Below are 24,177 nucleotides of genomic sequence, written 5' to 3' on the forward strand. Positions count from 1 at the left end.
GGAGGAACTTTGTCACACTATCTGTATGGCATGTTCCATGATTGCTGAAGTTTTGAGTTTACCTACAGGTACTTAGAGGGTTTTTTTGGTAGTAGCCTATTTCTAACTTTGTCCTCTATTTCTGACTGACTGGGAATAGTTACAAATCTTTTATCTGGCATATGGATGAAGTTGTGGTTGAGTATTCAGATTTGGCTTTTGTCTCCCTATATTTTGAGTCCATAAACTGTGGAATAGCACAAGGTACATTGAGAGAGATGGTCTTGTAGGAAAAGCAGATCTGGAGTCAGTTCTTGGTTCTGACATAAAATTCCTTAATGCCTTTGTGCAAGCTCCTTAAACTCTGTTCCCAATCAGTAAAATTGGGCTAATACTTTCTTTCTCCCACCTGTAGTCTGTCATCACTGTTTAGATTAGGCTAACTTCAAGTTGTTGGGCTTTGGGTGCTGGGTGGTGTTGGTGGCCTGTGATAATACAGGAGGTCAGACTAGAAGATCTGGTGAGCCTTTCTTGCCTCAAACTCTATGAAATTCTAAGCTCTTTTGTGTAGGAACTATCTCTTGCTCTATATTTGCACCTAGCACATTGGATCCCTTACTGAAGTTGGGCCTGTAGATAATACTGAAATGCAAAGAGTACATAATAATACATTGTTTATAGTTTAAAATCTAACTGTTTTGTTGTTGTTGTTTTTTTGTTGTTGAAGCTACCATGTTTCTTGAACAATGGAAGCGTTTACAGATGAGACTAGGTTACTTCTGGGATCTCACTGGCTTAGAGGAGGAAGAAGTAAGTTTCCTTTCTACATATTTACCATTGCAATCCTGAAAATGTACAGTAGCAATTAGGTGGTTTCTTAATATGTACATAATGCATGGAGGCACATTCAACTTCTCCCCCCTGGGAGAAAAAATCTTATTTTGAGTATCAAGACATCTTTAAAGAAATCACTGCATGTTAATTACTGTGCTCAGTGTTCAGGTTCATTTTTAATAATTAAGGCAGAAGAAGATTATATTGTAAGATTAACAGTTTATTCTTAATTTAAAACTTCCATATTCATTTATACAGTGTCTAATGGTAAAATGACAGATTTCTCCTTTCAGTATATTTCATTCAGTTGCTGCTTTATTGTGGCTAACACACATGCTGAGTGTAGAGGACTGTAACATATCAGAGTAGCATACCTAATCTCTGCATCTTGGTCTGGACTGCCTGATTGAAACCAGCAATGGAAAATCCTGAGCTGAAAGTGCTGAGCTTTTGGACTGGTGACACTTGCTGCTGAGGCAATAGGGCATGTATCCACCACAGCCCTGAATTTGTTTTCTACTACAAATACAATATGTGAAAATTAAAGCTGATTGGAAATCCATCCCACCTTTAGAAAATGTTTATGCAAATGAAGATAATCATTTGTCAATTTTGAATGAACCATTTTGACTTTCAGTTTTTATACACTGGAGGTGATAACTGATTTTCCCCTCCCTGCCCCTGTGCCGCCCCCCCCCCCCCAAAAAAAAACCAAAACAAAACTGTTCAAACTACCTGACTGGACAGTATCTTCCATAATGCATTGCAGTCTCCTCTCTGGTTGAATTAGCTTGGTGCATGATATGATGATTGTACCTGATAGGAAATGTGGTCCAACTGCAGAGCCCAGCCCATAAAGGACAATGGAGGCAGGTGGTATCCAAACTACAACTCCCATGAGCTACTGTAGCAGATGTAGGGGGCACAGAATAATGTTGAACAGACATTTTTGGATTTTAGTTTTCTGATGAAAAAATGGAATTCTTCAAAAACCATAGATGCTGTCCACAAAAATGTATGTTTGGTCACAAAGCCAATTTTGGCACTCATTTTTTTACCAGCTCTAATGTAGCATTTTCTTCTGTAGCTGCAGGGCTCATTCTGATGAAATGTTGTTTGATTCTTTCCTTGGTTTAAAGAATCTTTTTGGCAATCCTTGCTTCCTTTTTGTTGGGGTATGCTGTGGGCTTCACTTAGAGTTTAGCAGGCCTAGTAGGCAGCCACAACTCAACACTCCTGAAAGTCCTGGGATGACCTTGCCAGATAATCTGAGGGCCTGGCTGCTGAGTTAGTCTGTCACTCCTCAGCAATCCCTGGGTTCTCCTGGGCAGACAAAGTGAAGTGTAGGGGGACCCAGGCCCTCTCTCTTCACCAGGTCACAAACCAGTGTCCAAGGGGGAAGAAGTGAAGAGTGTCAGTCACCTGTAGCTGATTCCCCAGACCAACCTCCCCTGGGCCACTTCCTACCACTCCTGTTGTCTCCTTCCTTTAGGGGATTATCATGGAACTCTGCTTCCCTCCCAGCACAGAGAGCTGCTCGAACAGTCTCAATGATTCACATAATCATGAGAGCCTCCCACTTTCCTTCTCAGTGTCCATTTATTCCCCCTTGTTGGGGAGAAAGGGAAAGAAAAAGGGGTCAGGTCCCCTACCCTGCAGACTCCTTTGTCTCAAAAGCTACTAACTAGCTTCCTTCCTGCAGACAACCTCTTCTTTTGCCCCCTGCTTGATTGGCAGAGTCCCCTTTTAAGCAAGCCCTCCATTTTGGAGCATGCTCTGCAGCTGCTGAGGGGTGGGGCCTTCTTGCTGCTTTCCCATAGATACAAATTGTCCCTTGCTGCAGTACAATATCTCTACTGGAGGAAAAAAGCGGTGGAGTCTGCTTTTGTTACTATTCATATATTAGTATCCATAACAAAGTATGTTGAGACTTCAATGTGCCACATCAGCCTTTGCCCTTGCAGTTTTTTAGTTTATTTCTTTGTGTGCATTCCTTTTCCAAAAATATCTGATACAACCCATCAGGCTTCAAGCAGTGCTCTGAGTTGACCGGAAAGTCACAGATGATCACAATTACTATTTGCAATCAACCACGCTGTTTCTGAATGCAAATTCTGCTTGCAGATGTTGCCTCAAGTCATCATGGCTTATGGAGAGCTCCTCATGCTTTAGTTAGCATCTCTCAAAACAGCCTGTAATTTGGATTGACTCACTCTGGTAGGCCTTGAGGATGAAGTTCTGGAAAGTGTCAGAACTGAGTGAAGTTTCTTGCTAATACTTGGGACAATACACTGGAATCTTCTGTTTCAGTGCAGGCCTTACTGAATAAGCCCCATGGCTTGGTTCCAACACAATCAAAATGCCTTTTTAAGCTCTTTATGCACCAGAGTCAGAGGGCCACCTTGAAGTTTCAAAATCCTCTGAATCCTGGTACAAATTCGCTCCAGCTCTCAGTTCCAGCATGGTGGTCAAAGTGACACACTTTCCTACAAGCACAGGTCAAAGCTGCACTTGGAGAGGAGCAAACCTCACCATTGTGTAACCATCTCACTACTGTGTATACCTGAGAATGTTCTCAACACCTGTTGCACCTTTCTGAGGCTTCCACTCACTCAACTCTCCTGTTTCCATTCTTCTTAGGTCAAAGCAGTGCTTAATTTGTGCAAGGGCTTGGCAGGCCTGAGCCCCAGCACCTCTGGGCTTGGCAGTTCATAGTTCCAGCACCTCTGTGCTTTCTGCGTCAGTTATGAATGTAAAAAATTCCTTTGAGCCCTGGCACCTAATTGCTTGAACTCTAGCACCTCTTTCATTACAAATTAAGCACTGGGTCAAAGCCCAGGACATAGGCACAGTATGATCATCTGTATAGTCTAACGAATGCCTTTCACCACATGGATTTTTCATGGACCACACACTGACTAGTTAAGGAAGCCTCTCAATCCCAAGTCTGATGGGAGGTCCCAGCAATATGAGAATTGATGTGCAGGAACTCTGGCTCCAGCCATTAGCATTGTTGTCACACTTGTCACTGCTAGTTGCATTGAGAGATTCAGCATTACTGGTGCTTTGATCCTCAAAGGAGGCACTTCTGGGTCTTTAATTCTCCGGATGGATTCACAACCCAAACCAGAATGAAGAAAAAGGAGGCAGGAGATCTACCTGACAATGTTAATAAGAAAGGATCATAATTTAAGGAGTTCCTTAAGGTCTCTTGCATGTTTTCTGGATCTTTCCCAGACTGAAGATTACAGAACTACTGACTCTCTTGGTGAGAAGAGTGTTCAGACCATCCTTTCACACCTTGCCAAGAATACCAGGGCCGCCTTCTTTACAGCTGCTCTTACAAATCTGCTACCGTTACCCATCCACATGATTCTGGCTCAGTGGGTGAGAGAGGTGTCACACCTTTGTTCGATTTCAGCTACCTCTAAAATGGCAGAGCACAAATATCTCACATTAAAAGACACAATGGGAGCTTTCTTTCATCCTCCTGTTAGCAGGTTCAATCTCTAATCTATTTCTAATGCCAAAACTTTAAAAACCTCACACTTTAATGTTTGATTACTGTGGACCAAATTCAGCCTCTGTGTAACTTGATTGAAATCAATGCAATTACTCCAGAGGGGAATTTAACCCTGTGGCTCTATAACATGAGATCCAACTGGTAAGAAGGTTTAACAGTCTTTAGTGCTAGTCAGCCACAGTAAGAATGACACATCCTACAAGGCAGAAAAGTCCAAAGAATGACTGCAAGATAGCTGATTCTCCTTCATAAATGAAATACTTAGTCTACTTACTTCTGTTAGGATTGTGGAGATTAAAGTGTATTAGCATGTAGCAGCAAGAGCAACTACTTTTATGTTTAAACACTCACAGGCACACATGGCTGTCAACTACTAGACTTGGGCATGAGGTGCCTCCTAAGCCTAAGGACCTGCTGAATGGCAGGCAGAAAAGATGGAATGCAGTGTCAGAAGTAAAGACCTCGTTGATCAAAATTACAGAGCCATCAAACACGTGTAGTTCCCTGGCATTTGTCATTCAGCCTTCACCCACTCCAGTTAATTAGTTAATATGCATGAAGCACTTTGAAGATGCTGTGCAAGTTCTAAGTATTTTCAGATAAAAGGCTAAGGGAAGACATAGGTTGGATTTTAGTCAATGTGAGCTGCTTGTTTTGGGATTTAAAAATACAGTTGCAGATAAAGCAAAAATAAAAATCATGTAAGAGATAGTTGCACTCTGCAAGGATTGTCAGTCAACTAAGCCATGAATTGTGGCCTGTGGCTGGGTTCGGTGGAAACAAGGGGCTCCATTAAAAGAGTTTCCATGAAGAGGTTGCTTTTTGAAGGTTATTCTCTGTTTGTGAATTTGGGTGATTATGGGAGCCAGACTCCTTCAGGAGGAGGGGAAGAAGAAGAACCAGCAAGAAGCCTCTGTTTTTAATTCTAAGCCTTTGTAACCCCAAATTTGTTGATGTTTCTTCCCCCGCCCCCCAACCCGGCTGGTCCCAAGCCTTGGCCACCTTGACTTGTTGCACATCATACCTGAGGTTGTGGGATACCAAACCCTGTGGGATGGAGCCTTTCAGAGGAAAAAATGGCGATGGAAAAGGAAGGCTGGCTCTAACTTTTTTGCAGCCCCACCCCACTGAAACACACCCCGTGCCGCCGGAACACATCCTCGAGCGTGGGCCAGGCCACCAAAACACTCCCCTCGCCCCAGCATCGCACCGTGCCGCCAAAACAAAAACAACTCCCTTCCTCCGAGTGCCTCCCAGCTGAAACAACAACAACAAAAACCTGAGTGCCCCCCTGCCACCTCAAGTTTGGCAGTCCCTTAAAGGTACCGCCCCAAGCTTGTACTTGGTCGACTGGTGCCTGGAGCCGGCCCTGTAGAAAAGATGCAAAAGTAAGTCATAAAGCCGCAAGTATGGTGGACTGCAACAATTCACGCAGCAAGTAAGGAAGCAGTCAGAGGAAGGATAAGCAACTCTGGTCCAAAATTTTTCCTACTCAGCAAAATCTCCATGCCTCACTGCTGAACACTTTCTGATGTCAATTAACCTAACCAAGCTGGCCCTGGTGGCTTTGCTTTTGTCTTTTGAGAAAGTTGTTTAAGCTGTCAAGCATCAGATTTGCTGGGCCACCATCTGAGGCAGGAGAAGACTGGAGCAGGAGCAAGGGCAGGCTGTCAGGAATGCTCCCATCTAGGTAGTGATGTTGAACTGAATGGAGAGGCTGCTTCCCTTAGGAGCCTATATGCCTGACTTGGGTCATCTGAGTGGGTCATGCCCTGTGAATTAGCTACACTCTGGTTGAATGGTGTAGTGCCTATCACAAGACCAGCATGTAATTGCCTCTTACGACTCATCACACCTTCTGGCTCAGGGATGACTCATCAGGCTTAAGCAGGCTCAGGTTTAGAGGTAACTCAGGTTTAGGCAGGCTCAGTCTCAGAAGTATATCCAGTAATCTCAACCTCAGTGTGCTGGCCACATGGCTCAATATCTGACTGATAACGCATGAACTGGAACTATCCTGTGTTAATATTTGTGACCAGCTAACACACCATCCTTGTCCACTTGGTCATCAGAATTGTTGAACTCAGACTGGACAGGAAATCATCCAGACCCTGCAGGACTGATCAGTGACTGTATAATTTATATTGGCATTCGAACAAGGCAAGAAGGTATTCTGGCCTAATGCATCCAAAATGATAATTCTGTAAGACATATTGTAGAAACCAGAGCTTCTGAGTGTATAGGTAGATTTAACCCCCCTGCACTAATGGATGTCCTACATTTCCCCATGCAGCGTATGGATGCCAACTAAACTCACTGGTAGAGGGTTATGGGATACTTGAGGAGTCTGCCTCTGTGGGAACCCAGAATAATGGACAGTTACAGAAGACAGTGTAGTGATTTTAGATACCAAAGGCTTGTGTTTCAAGGCAGACAATTCCATGGAGAACTCCAAAGCTTTCTCAGGTGGAGTCTGTCCTAGAGTTGCTGTGAATTCAGCTGAAAACACCTCCATCTGTAGGCCATTTTTCAAGGTTCAGATTCAGGGGGTTTCTGAATATCCACACTGATTCATTGCTTCTCCAGAACTAGAACCTGTGGGACTTGTGGACTTACATGAATTTGATTTGCTCATGAGGCCTGTCCTAACAAACCCAAGTTGAACAAAAAATATATATTTTGAGTAGCCTTTTCACATTGATGGATATCCAGAAAGAGCGCAAATTTAAAAGTCACCAAAAGTGTTTTGAAGGAACAGTAATTGATTAGTAAATGCACGTTGAGCTTGAAACAATGCTGATATTTAGTATGTTGAAAGTGAAGCAAATTTTTTTGCGTAGTTCTAGAGACTATGCTCAGCTGCCCTGAATTAGTGGGGAGGTGGCTGATGTTTAGTGGATAGCCCAATACTCTCATTTTGTATTACCGGATGATATTGTGTCAGCTCATCAAAGAACTATACACTGGAGGATGGGAGGAGATCATTTGACTTCTGCTAGACTCTCAGATAGTCTAGAAGGAATTATTTTGTCTGGAACACTCAATGTGCTCTTCAGGCTACAATACCAGTATGATAAAGGGAGACAAAGTACAACTTTGTGTATTGGGCCAGCTGTATCTCCACAGACCATAGACTCCTTCCTGCTTGTCCTGTGCTGTATGTCTGAGATCTACCAGAAAGATGTAAACTGTCTGGGAGAGGATTACTTTTCTAATTGTTAGACTGAGAGCCAGAACAGAACACCTCTTCTCCTGGCTCTGCTACAGACTTGAGCAAGCCACTTAACTTCCCTGAATCTCACTTTCTTTTGCTGTAAAGTGGAGACACTGTCATAAACCTCACAGGCTTAACCCATTACTTGCAAAGCACTATGAAATAACTAAGTAGAAGGAGTTATGTAGAACTGTAAGTGGAAAACTTTTGCCATCTGTAATGCAACAAATCCTTTCACTTGTCATAAAGACAAAATGTTACATGTCTCAATCTAGGTTACAGACATCTTCTCTTACAGCTCTCTTGTCTGCTGGTGGCATTTTTCCATGAACATGCAGAAAATGGCACCGTTTCTGGTGAGCCTTTAGACATCAGTTTTATAAAGAAGCTTGTTGCATGTCAACTCTCCCATTAAAACAGCCCTTGATGACGTATTATACAAATGTGGTTCTTAATTATGCAGATGATGCTCTCAAAGAACTAGAGAGGATAAGGGACTAAGAAAAGCCAAGGCTTAGATCAGGTCAAGCCTGAGATAGCAGCAGAGGAAGATGCAGGATCAGGGAGTAAACTGAGATGGAAAGGTTGGGGATCATGGTGTTTTAAGAAGGAGCCAGGGAAAGAAGTCTAAACAAGCTAGTTCCAGGGGATCTAAGATGTGTTATGAAACTGGAGGCAGGCAGGAAAACAACCATCAAAGCCTTGACAGTTGAGAGATACAGTATGAGGGTTACACTGAAGTGTATATTTTTGTTCTGCCTCACTGGGCCTTTAATTTTCTGTGAAATTGTTTCTTTAGACACACTGCGCCAGATTAATCTATGTGTCTGACTTCACTAGAGTTACATCAGAGATTTAAAAAAAAAAAAGACTACATTTAAGTATCTTGGCAATAAAAGTCTGAAGTCTCTGCAAGGCCTGGATGTTGAGGTGCAGCTGGCAACTGTACAAATTTACAGAAGATTTGTACTGTTTGTACACTGAAAGTCCACAAACATAATAGATAGTATTGGGCACTGGATGGAAATTATTGATTGGCTTGAAAAAATATAACCTTGAAAAAGGAAGCAAAAACCGTGAAAATAATAAATAAATACAGCAAAGGTCATATTTTAAAGGTATTTAGGTGCCTAGCTCCCACTGAAATTTAAGTGTTTAGGGTCAGATTTTGAAAAGTATTTAAACTCTTATGTAACTCTGAAAGGGGTCCTTACTATCCAAGTTACTGCAGGCCTGTCAAACAGTTTTCAGCTCTGTTGTGCAATAATAAAGCAAGCAAGAGGACAGTGCTAAAGCAGGACAATCCAAAGCTAGAGAAACATTTTTCTTAAACCTCAGAATCTGGTACCATAGAAATTCACTTAACATGGAAGAAAAACAAAGAATGCTTTAGCAAATCAGTGAGTTATTTTTCATCTTCTACCATGCCTTTGTCACTGTCTATTTAACGGAGGCTGTCTTTAATGCAATAAAAGTTTACTTGTTTCCCAAATGAAGGTGGATTTTGCAATGCCAGAGAAGAAGCAAAACAAATACATGTTGGTCAGTAGCTCCTGTGTTTTCAAAGTGACTTGTGGAGAGGTAGCTGAAGACCTCTTTTTAAAGACACTGGGAATTAAGGCTACAATCTTTCACAAATCTTTGAAAATGTCCACCTACGGATATGAGTTTCCAAGACACAATATTGGCTACTTCCTTTTGTGGTTTTGGTGATGAGACAGAGCTTACTATGCAGACAGTCCCAGTTAAGGTTACTTTTTACATGAGGGCTGGAAACATCCTTTTTTAAAAATGGAAGCTTAGAAGCAGGAGCAGAATTCTGTGGAATTAGGTGAATTCACAGCAAATGCACAGTAACTGAATTGCCTAAATATGGATCCCTGATTTTAGTTCAAATGATACGTTTTTGCCATGTCTAAGTCAGGCTGATTTCTCAGAGGAGTGAACCATTTTGGCTATCTTTGAATTGTGACTACAAGTTTTTTCAGCAAAGTTAAGATCCTACCCTATCCTTTATGTCAAAGTTCCCTGCCTTTCCTTGGCACTGCTTCTGTGAACTTTCTATCCCGCCACCTAGGAGTTTCCTCCTCATCTTGCCCTTCAATAGTTTAAGATGTTTGATTTTCCTTCAGAGAAGTCTTCAGCTTTTCCCCTCAGAATGGACTGTGGATAGAGAGTCCACACCTAGGACAGGTCAGAATTGTTTGAACGACAAGCAGGCTTGACGGATGCTTGATGCCTGGTAAATAAGTGATCTGCTCACAGATTTCTTTTTCCTTTCCTCTTTGTTCTTGCATGGAAGCTTAACTCAATCTTTTCTGGTCTGGTTTTTACAATTTGCTACATTTGATGTTGTTGTGGTAAACGTCTGTCCCAGATCTGGACCTGTGCGTACAAAATCTGGGTGCTTACTGTGAACCTCCCCCAAGCTTATACCCAGCTTGGATCTTATCTCGCTGCCACCAGCCGAAGTTTTCCAGGGTTTCGGCCCCCTCGGGTTCCCCAAACCTTTCCTTGGGGGACCCCTCCAAGACCCAGAGCCCCTGGGTCTCCTCTATCTCATCCCCCAGCTTCCCCCCCTTTCCTGGGTTAGTCGGTGCGATGCTGTCCTATTCCCTTTGAATACAACCAGAGAGGCAATCTAGCTTCCCCGAGGCTATGCATTCAAACCTAGTCAGCTCACACAAGAGATTCACCCCTCCCTTTGTCCCGTAGCCTTTTCCCGCCCTGGGACAATAGGAAAGTAAGACACAGAGCTTGGGCTTTTCCCTCCCCCCTCTAGCCTGTCACCGATATAACAGAGCTCTGGGCACAGAAATTCCTCTCCCCTCTGCCTCACTAGGAAAAGAAACTCCCACAAGTTTTAAAAAGAAACTTTATATAAAAAGAAAGAAAATACAGAACAATAATACTGCATTAAGAAACTCAATACAGGAATATGGCTTATAAGAAAATAGGAATAAACAGTCTGATTTAAAAGATAGCCCAGTTAAACCAGTCCAGCAAATCAACAACCATGTAAATACAAATCAAAGCACATCACAGCCGATTACTTTGGTTCCTTTGTACTCACACTTTATAGTAGAATATTTGAAAAAAGATGGAGTTAGAAGAAAAGCTTGTTTACTCACAGCCGAGGAAAACAAAAAGACCCCGAGTTTCCAGTTCCCTCCCAGACTTTAAAAAAAATCCAGGTCTCTGATTGGTCCTCTGGTCAGGTGTTTGGTTCCCCCTTTGTTCACCCTTTACAGGTAAAAGAAAAATAACCCTTACCTATCTACTTATGACAGATCTTTTCAGGTAACACCCAACTGTGCAAATTTTAGGTAGCGACAGACGGAATTCTTTTTTTTTTTTTTTTTTTTGCTCAGGTGTTGAGATTTTGCTACTAGAAGAGCAAGTATACAACAAACTTATCCTCTTTTGGCATAAAACCGTGCACAAGGCGAACAAGGGGCACCAAAGTAAAAGTCACTCATCTTCTGCAGTGTCACTGGGGACCAGTGGCCATTAAGGAGAGAGAGGAGGCCACAATTCCATACACTGGCTGTGATCTGTCTCTTACAGCATCACTCCTGCTAAGGTTTCTCTCCCAGTGACTGTGTTTTGAATTATTTTTCCCAAATGGATTAGCTTACAATTTTCCCATGCTGAATTTCACTTTTATTTTCTGCCCATGTTTCTAACTTCTCTAGATCCCCTTTTATTATTTTCTGTCTTCCTTAGTGCTCACAACTTCTCCCAATTTATCATCTGTGAAACATCTGCATATGTAATTATCTTTTTGTTAACCCCTTCTTGCAGCTCATTAATAAAGTTATTTAATGAATCTGAATCCAACCTTGATTCCTGCTGTACACCATGTAGACAAGTTGCTCCAACTGGATACTTCGCCATTTAACATTACATTTAATCATGTTATGTTTAAATTAAGGAGGTCATGATTTTATTAGGACAGTTGGGAAAGAAAATCTGAAAAACACTTTTTTTCATGCAGGCCTTAGGCAAAACAGTCTTATACTAGCTGTTGTTTGTTCTTTATAAACTGAATTTAAAGGCACACTTTAAACACATTTTCACTTGTAGGCTAGAAAAACCAAGTAATGTGATCTCATTCATTAGTCAAGAAAGATATATGGTTGAACATTTTTTCCATGTCAAATTAGTTTCTGGAGCTACTGGCCTGCAGAAGTGTCAGAAACTGCTTGTGCCATAGGTGCTGGAACGAGGGGTGCTGGGGGTGCTGCTGCACCCCCTGGCTTGAAGTGGATTACATCAAATACAGGGTTTACAGTTTGGTTCAATGGCTATCAGTGCCTCCACTGTGCAAATTGTCCCAGTGCCCTTGGCTGGTGCAGCAGTAATTCCTAACACCACACTAGCTGTCTCCCTGCTACAACCATCTAACCTGCTCCCCTTTCCTTTTCCTTATTTCTTTTTCATCACAGGCAGCTCTTGTCTTGTCCATGGGGTGACTTACCTACAGTCCTCAGATGGATTTGTTCTCCTCTTGCCTCTTTGAGGTGCTGCTACTCCAGATGAGTATTTAAGTGCAAGTGAAGATCAAACGGGCTCCATGCATACATTTGTTTCAGAGGCACTTAAATAATCTCTGCCTCCCCAAAAGCTCCATGAGTGTTTGTTCTCTTATCTCCGGGGATTTGAAGAGAGAGTCTCATGTCCCCTCACTTCTACTGCTAATATAAATAAATTTGGACAACAGAAGCCACCCCCTTGAGGTGAATGAGAGGAGTTCACATCTCTCATAGTTATTGTTTCAGGCTCTGTCTGACATAAATTCAGCACAGCATTTCTGTTCATGTTTGGAAAGTTTTCTTTGCAACTGGAGGGACTAGAACGTCTTAAATATAAAATGTGATATATGATTACCAAAGTTGTGCGGTGAGTGGAAGTACCACCCTTTAAGCCCTACTCAGATCTTCCTTTGGGCTACATTCCAAAAGTCAGCCACACTGAAACTGGCCAGTGCATATGGGGTAAGGACGTTTTTTCCTAATGGGACAGATTGTCCTTTTAAAGTCAGACACAAAAGGGTCTTAAAGTTGGTCTAATTTGCATTTATACCCACTTTAAGTCCCCTTTATACTGCCAGAGTGGTGTATATTTCTCTACGATTTCTCCCATTAAGACACATAGGAGTATTCCTGAAAGTAACATACTTCTCAACAAGAGTAAGGATACTGGATTCTGGTGCTCTGCAAATCATAGTTAATGATGTTATTTAAGTCAATGGCTAGGGTGACCATACTTCCCAAAGGGAAAATTGGTCACTGAGTGGGGCTAGCTCGAGCCCTCCCCCGCCCCAGTTCAAGTCCTCCAAGACTCCCTGCCCCAGGGAGCCAGCCTGAGCTCCTCTCTCCACACAGCACAGCACTGGGGCTGGCATCACTGCTCACCTGAGCTCTGTCTCCCCCCTGCGCAGGGCTGGCATTGCCACTTGCCTCCCCCACCCCCCATTCCTCCACACACACCTTTTTTTAAAAATATATATATAATAATATATAAAGAGACTCAGTATACCAGCCGCAAAGAACGGAGCCAGGGCTGTCGAGCGTCAAAGCCACTGTCCGCGGACCAACCACGAAACATCCAGGAGTACAATCAGTAAAGGCCCCAAAAGATGAGCTCTGAGAGAATGCCTGAGCGGACAGCAGACATGCAGGAGGACAGACCAAGCAGAAGACAGTGACCAATGGCAAGCACAAACCCTGCATGGGATGTACCATCAGACAGATAGCTGAGGTGGCTTGACACTGGGAAATCCTACCATGGCTGGAAAGGATGCGACTAAAAGACAGCCAATGAGGCACTGATACATACGGCAGCAACAGGACAGGCACTCGAGCACCCCAGATCCATGGAAGCAGGGGCTACCACACAAGAAGAGACTCACAAAGGTGAACAGACATCGATGCAGAGAGCGCCCTCACGACAGTCCAAACACATAGTGCAGGATACTAAGATGCAGGCCAGCAACAGCACCAACTGAAAACGGCACCAACCGCAAAAGTGGCGGCATTGTATAACAGGAACATCTGCAACAGCGTATGGGCTAGAACCCTCCCAAGACCCAGATTCGGGAAAAAAGGATCCACACAGAAGGTTGTGGAGAATACAGGGCTAGAGATCGCTGTGGACGACTTCCAGATCCAGACAGACAGCAGGTACTAGGCCATCAAACCAGACAATGTGGTAATAAGACAAGGACCAGAAGACAGCGGTGGCTGATAGCAGTAAACACGCAGTGCCAAGTGAACAAGCAACAATCCAAGGAAGCCAAGGAATACTGAGAAGCTGAAAGTCCCCAGGGCCTGAAAGAGGGAACTAGAGAGGATGTGAAAGAAAGTCAAAGTGGTCCAGTGTGGTACAGGAACGCACTCTGGCACGTCGTAGACAACTCAAGCATAAGGTGACGTGGCTCCAACAGATCCCAACACATCAAGAGCTCTCTGTCCAAAGAGTGCAGTGCTAGGAACAGCTAAGATACTGTGCAGAACCCTCAAACTCCCAGGCCTCTGGTAGAAGACCCGAGGTTGAGGAAGACACATGCCACCCATAGGGGTGAGAGGGGAATTTTTTTTTATATATATAAAAATGGGAAAAACTGATCAAGTTGTCAAGAGCAAACAGGACAAATGCCTGATTTTGCCAAAAAAGTCAGGGTGGCCACTTTAACGGTTAAAAAAGACTGTCCTAGCCAAAACAGGACATATAGTCACCCTATCAATGGCAGCCAATGTTTACTGCACTAGTTTTGCATATAAAATGAAACAGACATTTATGTACTCTTAATGTTGGTTCTGGGTGGGAGGGAACCATTTTATTCATGTAGTTTCACATGGTGCTTTTCTTTTTGTACAACAACAATGCAGTGATCTATACATGACGCTTTCTCATGGGCACATGGCATTACATGAGTAAAGTAAGGTCACCATAAATTCATGCCAATAAAAACTTTATTCCACACCACACCTCAATAGAATGTGATGATGTGGTGTAGGATAAAGTTTTATTCATGTGAGTTTGAGATGACTTCACCTTATTCACACGTAACCGTGTGTGTGAGAGAGAGTGTGTATTCTGTATTTATCTAGATGAATAATTTGTAGCAGTACATTTGACAAATTTCACTACTTTTGCTTTTTGTGAATTGTCCATTAATAGGTCATTGTAATAAGGTGTTTGCAGGGGTGGGGGGAGCCTGTGTCCTAGTTTTCAAAGTGCCTCATTTCCAGTCTCCTTCCCCAAAAAGGGGGATGTACAGATGCCTACCTCTGCCCCTAGGCAGGAAGCGTTATTGTCTCGGCCAGCCTCGGGGCCTAACTCTCAAGTGAGGTGTAGTAGGGGGACCTAGCTCATCCTCTCCACTGGTCCCTAGCCCAGGGTCCTGTGAGAAGCTGAGTCTGCCACACAGAGGATCCAAGTCTGCTTCCCTAGTCACTTCCTACCTACTCTCTTTCAGCTTACTACTACTGCTTTCGATATGCATTCAGCTGATAAGCCAGGGTACTTTAAGACCTTGGAAGGAGAGAAAAATATAATGTAATGAATGTTAGAAACTTCTAAAAAATTCATAATTAGCTTTTCTCCATATGATGTCTCATGTCAATGTGCAATGTTTTCTGTGCAATGTTTTCTGATCTGCCAGGACTAGAAACAAATGCCTTATCACAATGGGAATAGGGATTCCTAGCTCCCCAGAGGTACAAAGCCTCTTTTTCACAACCTATGGCTAACAAGATAGGTCCTGCAATATTTGTAATAGACTATTTAAAGTATCATTCACTAAGATTGCTCTACTCATTGGGGAAATTACTGCAGGGATGAGAGAGTGGCTGTTGAATACTTCAGCCTGTCTGTATCAGTGGTAACTCTAAGTATAGTAAAAATAATTTGAAACAAAATATTCCATACCACAGTTCTCAGGACTCTTATAGATGGTTCATTTCAAAACCTAAGATTCCAGCTACTAACCTGTGACTCTCAACATGTGCTGGATTTGAATTAATGACCAAGAGGTAAAAGGCTTTATAGCTGATTACCAATTGCCCACATAGTTCAGTCCACTGCAGTGATAATACTTCTGAACAGCATGTTTCATTTTTACCTCATGAGATGCCCTCATCAAAATCTAATTCAGTGGTTCTCAACCAGGGATCCAGGGCCCCTGGGGAGCCATGAGCTGGTTTCAGGGGAGGGGGTGCCTAGCATGGCTGGTATTAGACTCGCAGCAGAAAGTTGAAGCCCCATCATGCAAGACTGCAGCCTGGGGCCCTGAGTTCCAGCCCCTGGGGCTGAAGCTGATGCCTTTGCAACTTAGTTTCATGGTGCCCCTTGTGCGTGGGCCCGCAGGCAATTGCCCTGCTTCCTACCTCTTAATACCAGCCTTATCTTTTATATGGAGAAAAACAATTGTTGTGGTACGGGTGAGCCATGGAGTTTTTATAGAATGTTGAGGAGGCCTCAGAAACAAAGAGGTTGAGAACCCCAGTTCTAAATTAAGGCCAAGTTTTTAAAAAAACAACCTCTCAACTTACACTCCTAAAAAAACTATGGGTGCAGTGTTGTGGGAGCAGACAATGGCATGTAGGCATCCAATTGCTTGAATAGTAAACTAGAAGTAAAAATGTAATAATTTGATGCTAGAAATATATATGGGTACAAAAGGGGCTGCCTAGTTGAGAGCCCTTTAAAAAATGTCCTATACTATGTAGATGAGCCCTTTATTTTGTTTTGACTTTCACTTTAGAGTAGTATTTGCTTTGGAATGAGTTTGGTAGAGTAGTTCCTTCCTGTTCCCACAGTGGCTTCTATTTTCTAACCTTCCATTTATGCTGTTAGTGATTTGTAACATGAGGTTGTTGTTCAAGTTGGTTTTTTTTTCTTCTGCAAATCAAATGTAATTGCAGTAGGACTCTGGACTAGAAAGACTATAGGCCTTATTCTCATGGTCCCTTTATATGATCCTGGCAAAGTAAAAGGCCCTAAAAGGTGACTGGAATTCTACTGACAAGTAAGACCTAGCAAAAATGAGAATCTTGCCCCAAACTTTTATTTCCATATCAGCATTCCAACATATGTAGGTGTTCGAGGCTCATCCTTCATTTGCAATAATGAAATTTCTCACAGTGCAGACAGCTGGCTTTTTCTTCCTGTTGTTCCAAGATTCCATCTTCTTTTGGGCGGCACCTGGATCTTCAGAATTCCCATTTGTGGAACTTCCTCCCTACAGGCGTCTGTCACACTTTCTGTCTGCTTGTATTCAAGCCTTTGGTGTAAGGCCTTTCAGTTCATGCCCAGCATTTTGTTGACCATTTTAACTTTCCCTCCTTATTGCCTCTTTTTATGGAATTATATGTTTGTCTTTCTCATTTTTAGTTGATGGTGTCACCGGTCTGTTGTTCTGGGACTGTGTTAATTTATTTATTTCTGTTCAGTATCCCAGATGTGTTTATGATGGGTGCTTTATATACTTTTTAAAATAAATCTCTTTCCAAAGGAAGGAGAAATTAAAGAAGAGTTCTGTTCCCTCTATACTTCCTTCTCTCTAACAGGGCAATTATATGTGTGCCTTTGATATGTATAAAGGTTATTTCTAATTCTCATCTGTAGCATATAGTGAATAGCTTTTTATTGTATATTTGGGGCACACCTTGGAGCCCTTTCTCAGGGAAAACTCCCACTGACGTCAATGAGAGTTTCGCCCAAGTAAGGACTGCAGGATTTGGCTCTTTGCTTTCAGGATGGGAATTCTCATTTTCCACTCTGAGCATTCATTTGGCCTCACAGTACCTTGGCTCACATGGTTTTCAATAAGTGTCTGGCAGCTGTATTGGCCCACCTCCAGCATCATGGGATTCATATTTATCCCTACATGGACGTTTGGCCTTCCTCAAGTCATCAGAACTATTTCTAGCTTATTGTCCTACCTCTAAAAGTCTTCCCACTTTCAGACAAAGAACTCGATTCTGAATCACACTAGTTTTACAATGGTGTAACTCCGCTGACTTCAGTGGAGTTAGTCCTGATTTACACCAGTGTAAATGTGATCAGAATCAGGGTCAAATCTCTAAATGCATGGTATGCATTATTCGATGTAAAGGGCACATTTACATATTTATTCCAGAAGGTCTTAAGGTCCAAGGATAAGGCAGCTTTGAAAGACTGTATAAAGAAATATTAGATTTCCAGTCCAGGTGTGGATGCGTGGAATGCAGATGCAGAGACACTGAAAAGTTTAACTTGAACCACAAATGGTTTAATAGCAAAAATAGATATAACATTTATTAACAAAATACTGTACAAAAGAAAAATTATTGATGGGGTTCAAATCAGTCTTATCTATATTATATGCTAAAGTTATATATATATATATTGTATGTGTGTATATATAGCATGCATATGTTTGTGTGTGTAAATATATACACACACACACACACACACACACGCGCTCATGCTCATGCTCATGCTCAATATCATCAGTCATTAGGATAAAGGGTGGCTTATTTTCTGGGGATCATCCAGACCAGTAAGGGGCCATGTCATTGCCTGCCTTGTAACCGTGGGGTGCCATAATGCTATGCTGCTATTGCTCAGATTCCTGGCACCCATAGTCTGCCCACAAGCACGAAGTCTCACCCTGGCTTCCACCAGCCTTGTTACTACTTGCAGCTGCAGGGTGACTCTAACAGACCTTCCAGTCCTGAGTCTCCCCAAATCCATCCTTCCCGAGTTCTTAACTACCAGACACTCAGACTTTTCCCTTCTGGTTTGTCAGTCCCTAAATACCAGTTCACTTTGGCACACACACGCCTCACAGTTTGCACAACAGAGACCTGCTTGGGGTAAAAATAGACAAAAGGTTTATTTAATAGAAAAGCCACAGATTCAAAGATGAAATTGTAAGGGAAAGCAAAAATATACAAGTTAACAGTAAATAAACCATAAAGATGCAACCTTAGCCTTTACAGTTCTGTATTAGATAAAATCACTTTCCTAATACAAGTTACCTATCACCTTTGAACAGTTTACCAGTATACACCTAACTCTGATGGTGACGCATGGAGATCCAGTATTTCATGGACAATTTACTGCCTAGAGACTTTCCCTCATTTTCTGGATGCCTTTCACTTCAAACCCCTTCTATTTAAAAAGGGTTTGCAGGTTCTTTTCTTCAGTCACTATTGATATTCAAAGTGTAGAAATCTCCAGTTGTCTCGGTGTCTTTCCATTAACTTAAATGGCCCATCATTGACTTTTCCTAGGTTGTGCTGTGGATTGTTACTTGAGTCCAGTTTTGTGTAAACACCTGGCTTGAGAGGTACTTCTCCTTGTCTGATCACTCACTATCCTGTTGTGAGGTGGAGCTGAGATTTTTAAGCACAGTTCTCTATATGCACAAATACACAAATTCATAACCACAGCTTGTATACATCTCCTATAATAATTAAGTTAAGAACATTACACACTTTCATAGAAGACCTTACTCAGCATACTTTTATAGCACAGTAACATTGTATACAATCCGTTAATACAGCTGCTTATTCTTTGGAGTTCAAAACCTGTTCTCCCTTTGGTGTGTCTGGACCCTGACTGTTACCATGGGCAAGCAGGATTTTGTGAGGAGGCTGGTAACTTCTTGTAACAATTTTACAAGGCTTAATGGCATTGCTGGGGGCAGTGTACCCCCTAAAATGGGTATAACTGGATAGAACATGCGAATTGTCACAGGGGATGCTGTTGTGGAGAATGGACACTGCACTTTTTAGCAGTAAATATTGGTATTTTTTTTTTAAAGTGCTGCACACCTTCCCTTTAGCACTGAGGAAGGTGTTTAGCCTGATGTTGCCCTATGCAAGAGTAATGGCTCTAGCACCCACCACTCAGACCCTATACTTTTGCATCTACTGCACTGTGTTGCTGGTGGAAAAGGCCAGTACTTAGCTCTAAAGTATAAGCTAGTATATTAAAAAAGTGTCTAAAGAATCCAACCAGCTCTAAACTTCTTTGATCTGCACCCCACAAAATAGTTGACATTTTTTCCTAAGAATCAAATCCCACAATCCCTTGGTAGCCACAAAAATCATAGAATGATTTTGAGGCCATTTTGTGGGTCAGGAGCCAAATATGATTGAGTGTTACTGGTCTAGGTTATGCTCTTTTCAAAGTTTGCTTATATACTATAGTGTGAATTACTCAACATGTACAAAATGTTGTTTCTTTTACAGTACACAGCTTTATGGAGAATATTTTTTAATATATTCTTTCTTTCTTTCTTTTCACCATCAAAAATGCACCAAGAAACATGTAAAGGTTTGACTAACTTTTCCATCTAGATAAACATATGAGTGTTTGATCTCAGTTCATTGTGGCTGTGTACGAATCATGTTTCATGGTTGAACAACTGATGAGGAACTGTCTCAGTGTATTTGTGGTGCTTTTATATTCTGCAAATAATCAGCTTTTAAAACCTTTTCCCATAGCCATGGTTTTGTTTTGACTTGTTTCAGGAACATCCCAGACCAGAATATGAAACCAAAGTGCGACAGAAAAAACTCAAAAATGAAACTAATAAAAAGGATAATATAGATGAGGTAAGACACATGGATTTACTTCCACTTTTATTTGCATTTGGATTGTATTTTGTGAACATTTTTGTATCAGCCTCGGTTTGGCTCTGCTTATCAGTTTGTAGAATGATCTCTTCCGTGCTATTTGCCTCTGATACAGGCTCAGATGGTACCTCGCTGGTGGCTTAGTTCTGTGCATCACTGCAGCACTACTGAATGTTTTTAGGGCCAACATTGTGCTACCCTGTGTGAGGCATCCTGCCTAGGAGGGTGGAGAATGTGTAGTGCAGGGTCTACAGAGAAGGGTGGTGATTGATCATGATCAGTGATGGAATCCATGATCTGGAGTTTGAAACTGTTCTAGAAGATGAAGTATCCTGCAGTGGGGCACTCTGCCCTTTCAGCGTTTGTCTGCTGAGCCCATTCCTCACCATACAAGGAAGGCTTACTTTGATACTTTGTATTACAGCTAGTGTAAAACAAGGGGGGAGAAGGGAGGGCAGTATTTTCATTTTTTCTCTTTTTTGAAAATTTAAAATAAAAATCAGAAATTTCACCCCCCAAAAAATCATTTTCCCTATTTTTAAAAATTGAAATAAAAAAAAAAACAACCAGCTCTACTTTCTGCATATTCCAAATTGGATTATTGTGGAGAACTCATTTTTGGCAATACTTGAATATCACTCAGAAACTTCCGATAGGGCTCAATCCTGCAAAACACCCGTTAAATTACAGTGGTGCTGGTTCAGGCGTTTAGGGCAGTATTCAGAGGCCCATTTCTTTAGCCGTCTGACTTGGAGCATATTACACACCCAAACTGGGTTCCCACTTGTTTCCAGGTACAATCCAAGATATTGCCTATGATCTACAAAATCTTGTGTGTCATCTTCGCTGCAACTGTTAGCTCGAGTTAGTACACTTGAGTTACTGCACTTGATTGAGCTAGCCTGGCTTAAGTGAGAGCAACCATACTTCAAAACAACACTGAGTTACACAGATTGATTTGATTACCAGTACAGAGTGATTAGATTAGCTGTGGATGAGTTGTTGTAACTGGAGTTGTTGCATTCCCACCGCATGACTAGCTGTAGGTTCAGCGTCACTTGAGTTTCAGTCCAGTCCCCTGATACCCTAGCTAGCTTGAGTTTAAAGAACCAGTTAATTTTTGTGTGTGGTTAGGATTCAAATTAGGGGTAACACTCAAATTATAATTGGAGCTAACTGGGCTGTGAAGACACCCTGAGGGTATGTCTACTTTGCAGTTGGGAGTGTGTTTCCCAGCATGGGTAGACAGACATACATTAGCTCTGCTCACGATAGCGTGCTAAAAGTAGCAGTGTAGCTGGGATAGAATGGGCAGCGGCTCAGGCTAGCCACCTGAGTACAAACCCTCCCAGTCTTCCTGGGTATGTACTCGGGCAGTCAGCCTGAGCCACTACCCCCAGCTACATAGCTACTTTTAATGTTCTACCTCAAGTAGAGCTAGCACCTGTCTGCCTATCTGCTCTAGAAAGCAGGCTCCCAACAGCAGTGTACATGTACCCTTAATGACTGCTTCTTTTCCCATATATTACGTAGTCAATTGAGATCAGTTTGGCCTGTCAAACTGACAAAACTGTCACTTGTATGTCTGGGGCCGGGGATAAGGAATTCTCAGTGGAGGGCTTTGACTATGAAATCTGCTAACCCATTGATCTGATACAGCCAGAGTTTGTTGACCTGGAGGAAATGCTCAAACACTCAGCTGTTTACCCAGGTTGTTTATATTTGGTTGGTTGGGTTTTTTTGAGGTGGTGGTTTGGGAAATTTTGGTTTGCCTGCGTAGTGTGACAAAGTTCTTCCTCTGCCTTAGTGGGTCCTGCACTTATAGGCGGATTTGCTTGCCTCAGAGATTCACGGCAGCCCTCAGTTTGGCCACTGTTGCTAGTGGCTCAAACCTGCTTTCCACTCAGCTATCTGGGCAGCATGGAGGAAACGGAGAACAATCCCCACAGTCTTTTTGTGTCCCACCTAGTGAGTTGGGGACAGGCCAGATCCCTTTCCAATTTAGACTTTCCCTTCTGATGTTTCTCACAGACCAGGTCAACTCCTCTTGTGTCTGATCAGGAGTTGGGGAGAACCCAGGCCCACCCTCTACACTGGGTTCCAGCCCAGGACCCTGTGGATAGCAGCTGTCTACAATGTTCCTTGTAGGACAATCCTCACTGCAGGATCTTTCTCCTGAAGCCTGATCACGCTTGAACTCTTCACTCCTCCAGCAGCACCTTCTCACTCCCTGCTCCTTGCACACACCCCTACTAACTGATGTGAGGTCCTTTTTAAACCAGGTGTCCTGATTAGCCTGCCTGCTATAATTGATTCTAGAAAGTTCTTAATTGGCTCCAGGTATCTTGATTAACTTGCCTGTCTTAATTGGTTCTAGCACGTTCCTGATTGCTCTAGGGCAGCCCCTGCTCTGGTCACTTAGGGAACAGAAAACTGTGCATCCAGTGGCCAGTGTATTTGCCTTCTACCAGACTCCTGTACCCCACTGGTCTGGGTCTGTCACAGTAGCTGGTCCATTTGTGTTCGGTAACATTGGCTGGTTAACATACTGTCTTACTGCATCCTATACATGGAAAAAATAAATAAATGTGTAACTTTTACCATTATAAGGTGTGGTTAGTTTTCTCTGGCTGTTTCAGACCTGAAAACAAGTACTCATTCCCATTCCCCTCTTGTAAAAGTCTGATTGAGGTCTGTTTCCCAGGCATTTATAGTCCCTGAAGACTCCCTGCATTGCGCTTGGCTACATGTTGCTTATATTGTGTGTGCCACATGTTACAACTAAGTCAAGGTATTCGGAAACATGTCCAATCTTGAGATTGAAGGAGCCTCTTTACCCTGTTTATATGCTGAAAAGAAACAGTTCATGAACTGGAGAACTTCAGAATTCAGGCCTGGCCAAATCAGTTTGATGTTGCAGCACATGAAGGAACTTAACTATCCCCTTTCTCCTGTAGATCATCATTGAGTTTGTGTAGTGTAGCCAATGAGTCATCCATCCAGTCACATAAAATTAACTGCCACCTGGTTGGCTTGATCCAACAACCATTGAAGTCAGTGGAAATATTCCCAATGACTTTAATGTGTGTTTGGATCTGGCCCAATGTGAACAGGGAGTTTTGCCAGACAGGAGCTCAGACACAGAGTATGGGGAGCTTTTCCATTAGGCACTGAGCAGTTTTCTGGGCATCCCTAGTGAGGGATTAAACACTATAACAGGTGAATAAAGAAACTGATGTACACCTCTCTTATTTAAAGTAAGTGAAAACTGGGAATAAGAGAATGAGTGATACTGCACAAATTACATTTTTGCTCTCACTTCTCAGAGAGGAAAGATGATACTGGTTTTCATCATCCATCTGGGTGCCTTTACCTCCTGAGCCCAATCAAGTCAACTTGTTGCTTGGGCATGGTTTCATTTGAACAAACAAAGCCAAGTGTGCCCTTTTCTTTAGTGACAGTCACATTCTGCTGGGGACATGAGTGTCTCTTTAGCTTGGTGCTTTGCCCATTCAGTAAGGATTCTACCCTGCAAAGTGCTAATTGCCTCTGGAAAGGTGCTGAGCTCCTTCATTTCCCATGGACTGTGAGAGCATTTGTGCCACTATCACACTGTCTGGAGTGGCTCACGACTGAGAGTGCCAGCCTAAGGGCAGACTCTCAAAAAGCAGGGCAGACACCCCAAACTGGTTGTGTGTACTATAATTAGATGTCACCAACCTGGTAACAAGCGTGAACTCTCAAAGTACTACAATAGTCTAATGAAGTCACAGACAGTCTCTTTGGATGCTCCAAGCTATCTTGCCTCCCAGGCAAGCTGGACTATGTGATTAAATGGTCACTTACACCAAAAATCAGAACATATTCAGGTTGCTTCCAGTCATGAGAAACCAGTCACTTACCCCAGATCAATTTGTACCTTGGACCTCACACCAAAGACAATGCTAGTAGCCAATGCTGTAATAAACTAACTAAAGATTTATTCGCTAGGA

The 24,177-nt window shown here is 42.5% G+C and overlaps 1 protein-coding gene across 1 annotated transcript in view; it reads left to right on the plus strand.

Moving 5' to 3' along the window:
- The window catches only part of ANO2 (anoctamin 2), a 337,309-nt gene that overhangs the window by 171,860 nt on the left and 141,272 nt on the right, over window positions 1-24,177 (plus strand). Inside the window, 2 exon segments of the mRNA XM_075070724.1 lie at window positions 707-789; window positions 20,081-20,164. Coding sequence (XP_074926825.1) covers window positions 707-789; window positions 20,081-20,164 — 167 coding nt within the window.

The sequence above is a fragment of the Chelonoidis abingdonii genome, chromosome 1, assembly GCF_003597395.2.
Source record: "Chelonoidis abingdonii isolate Lonesome George chromosome 1, CheloAbing_2.0, whole genome shotgun sequence".
NCBI lineage: Eukaryota > Metazoa > Chordata > Testudines > Testudinidae > Chelonoidis > Chelonoidis abingdonii.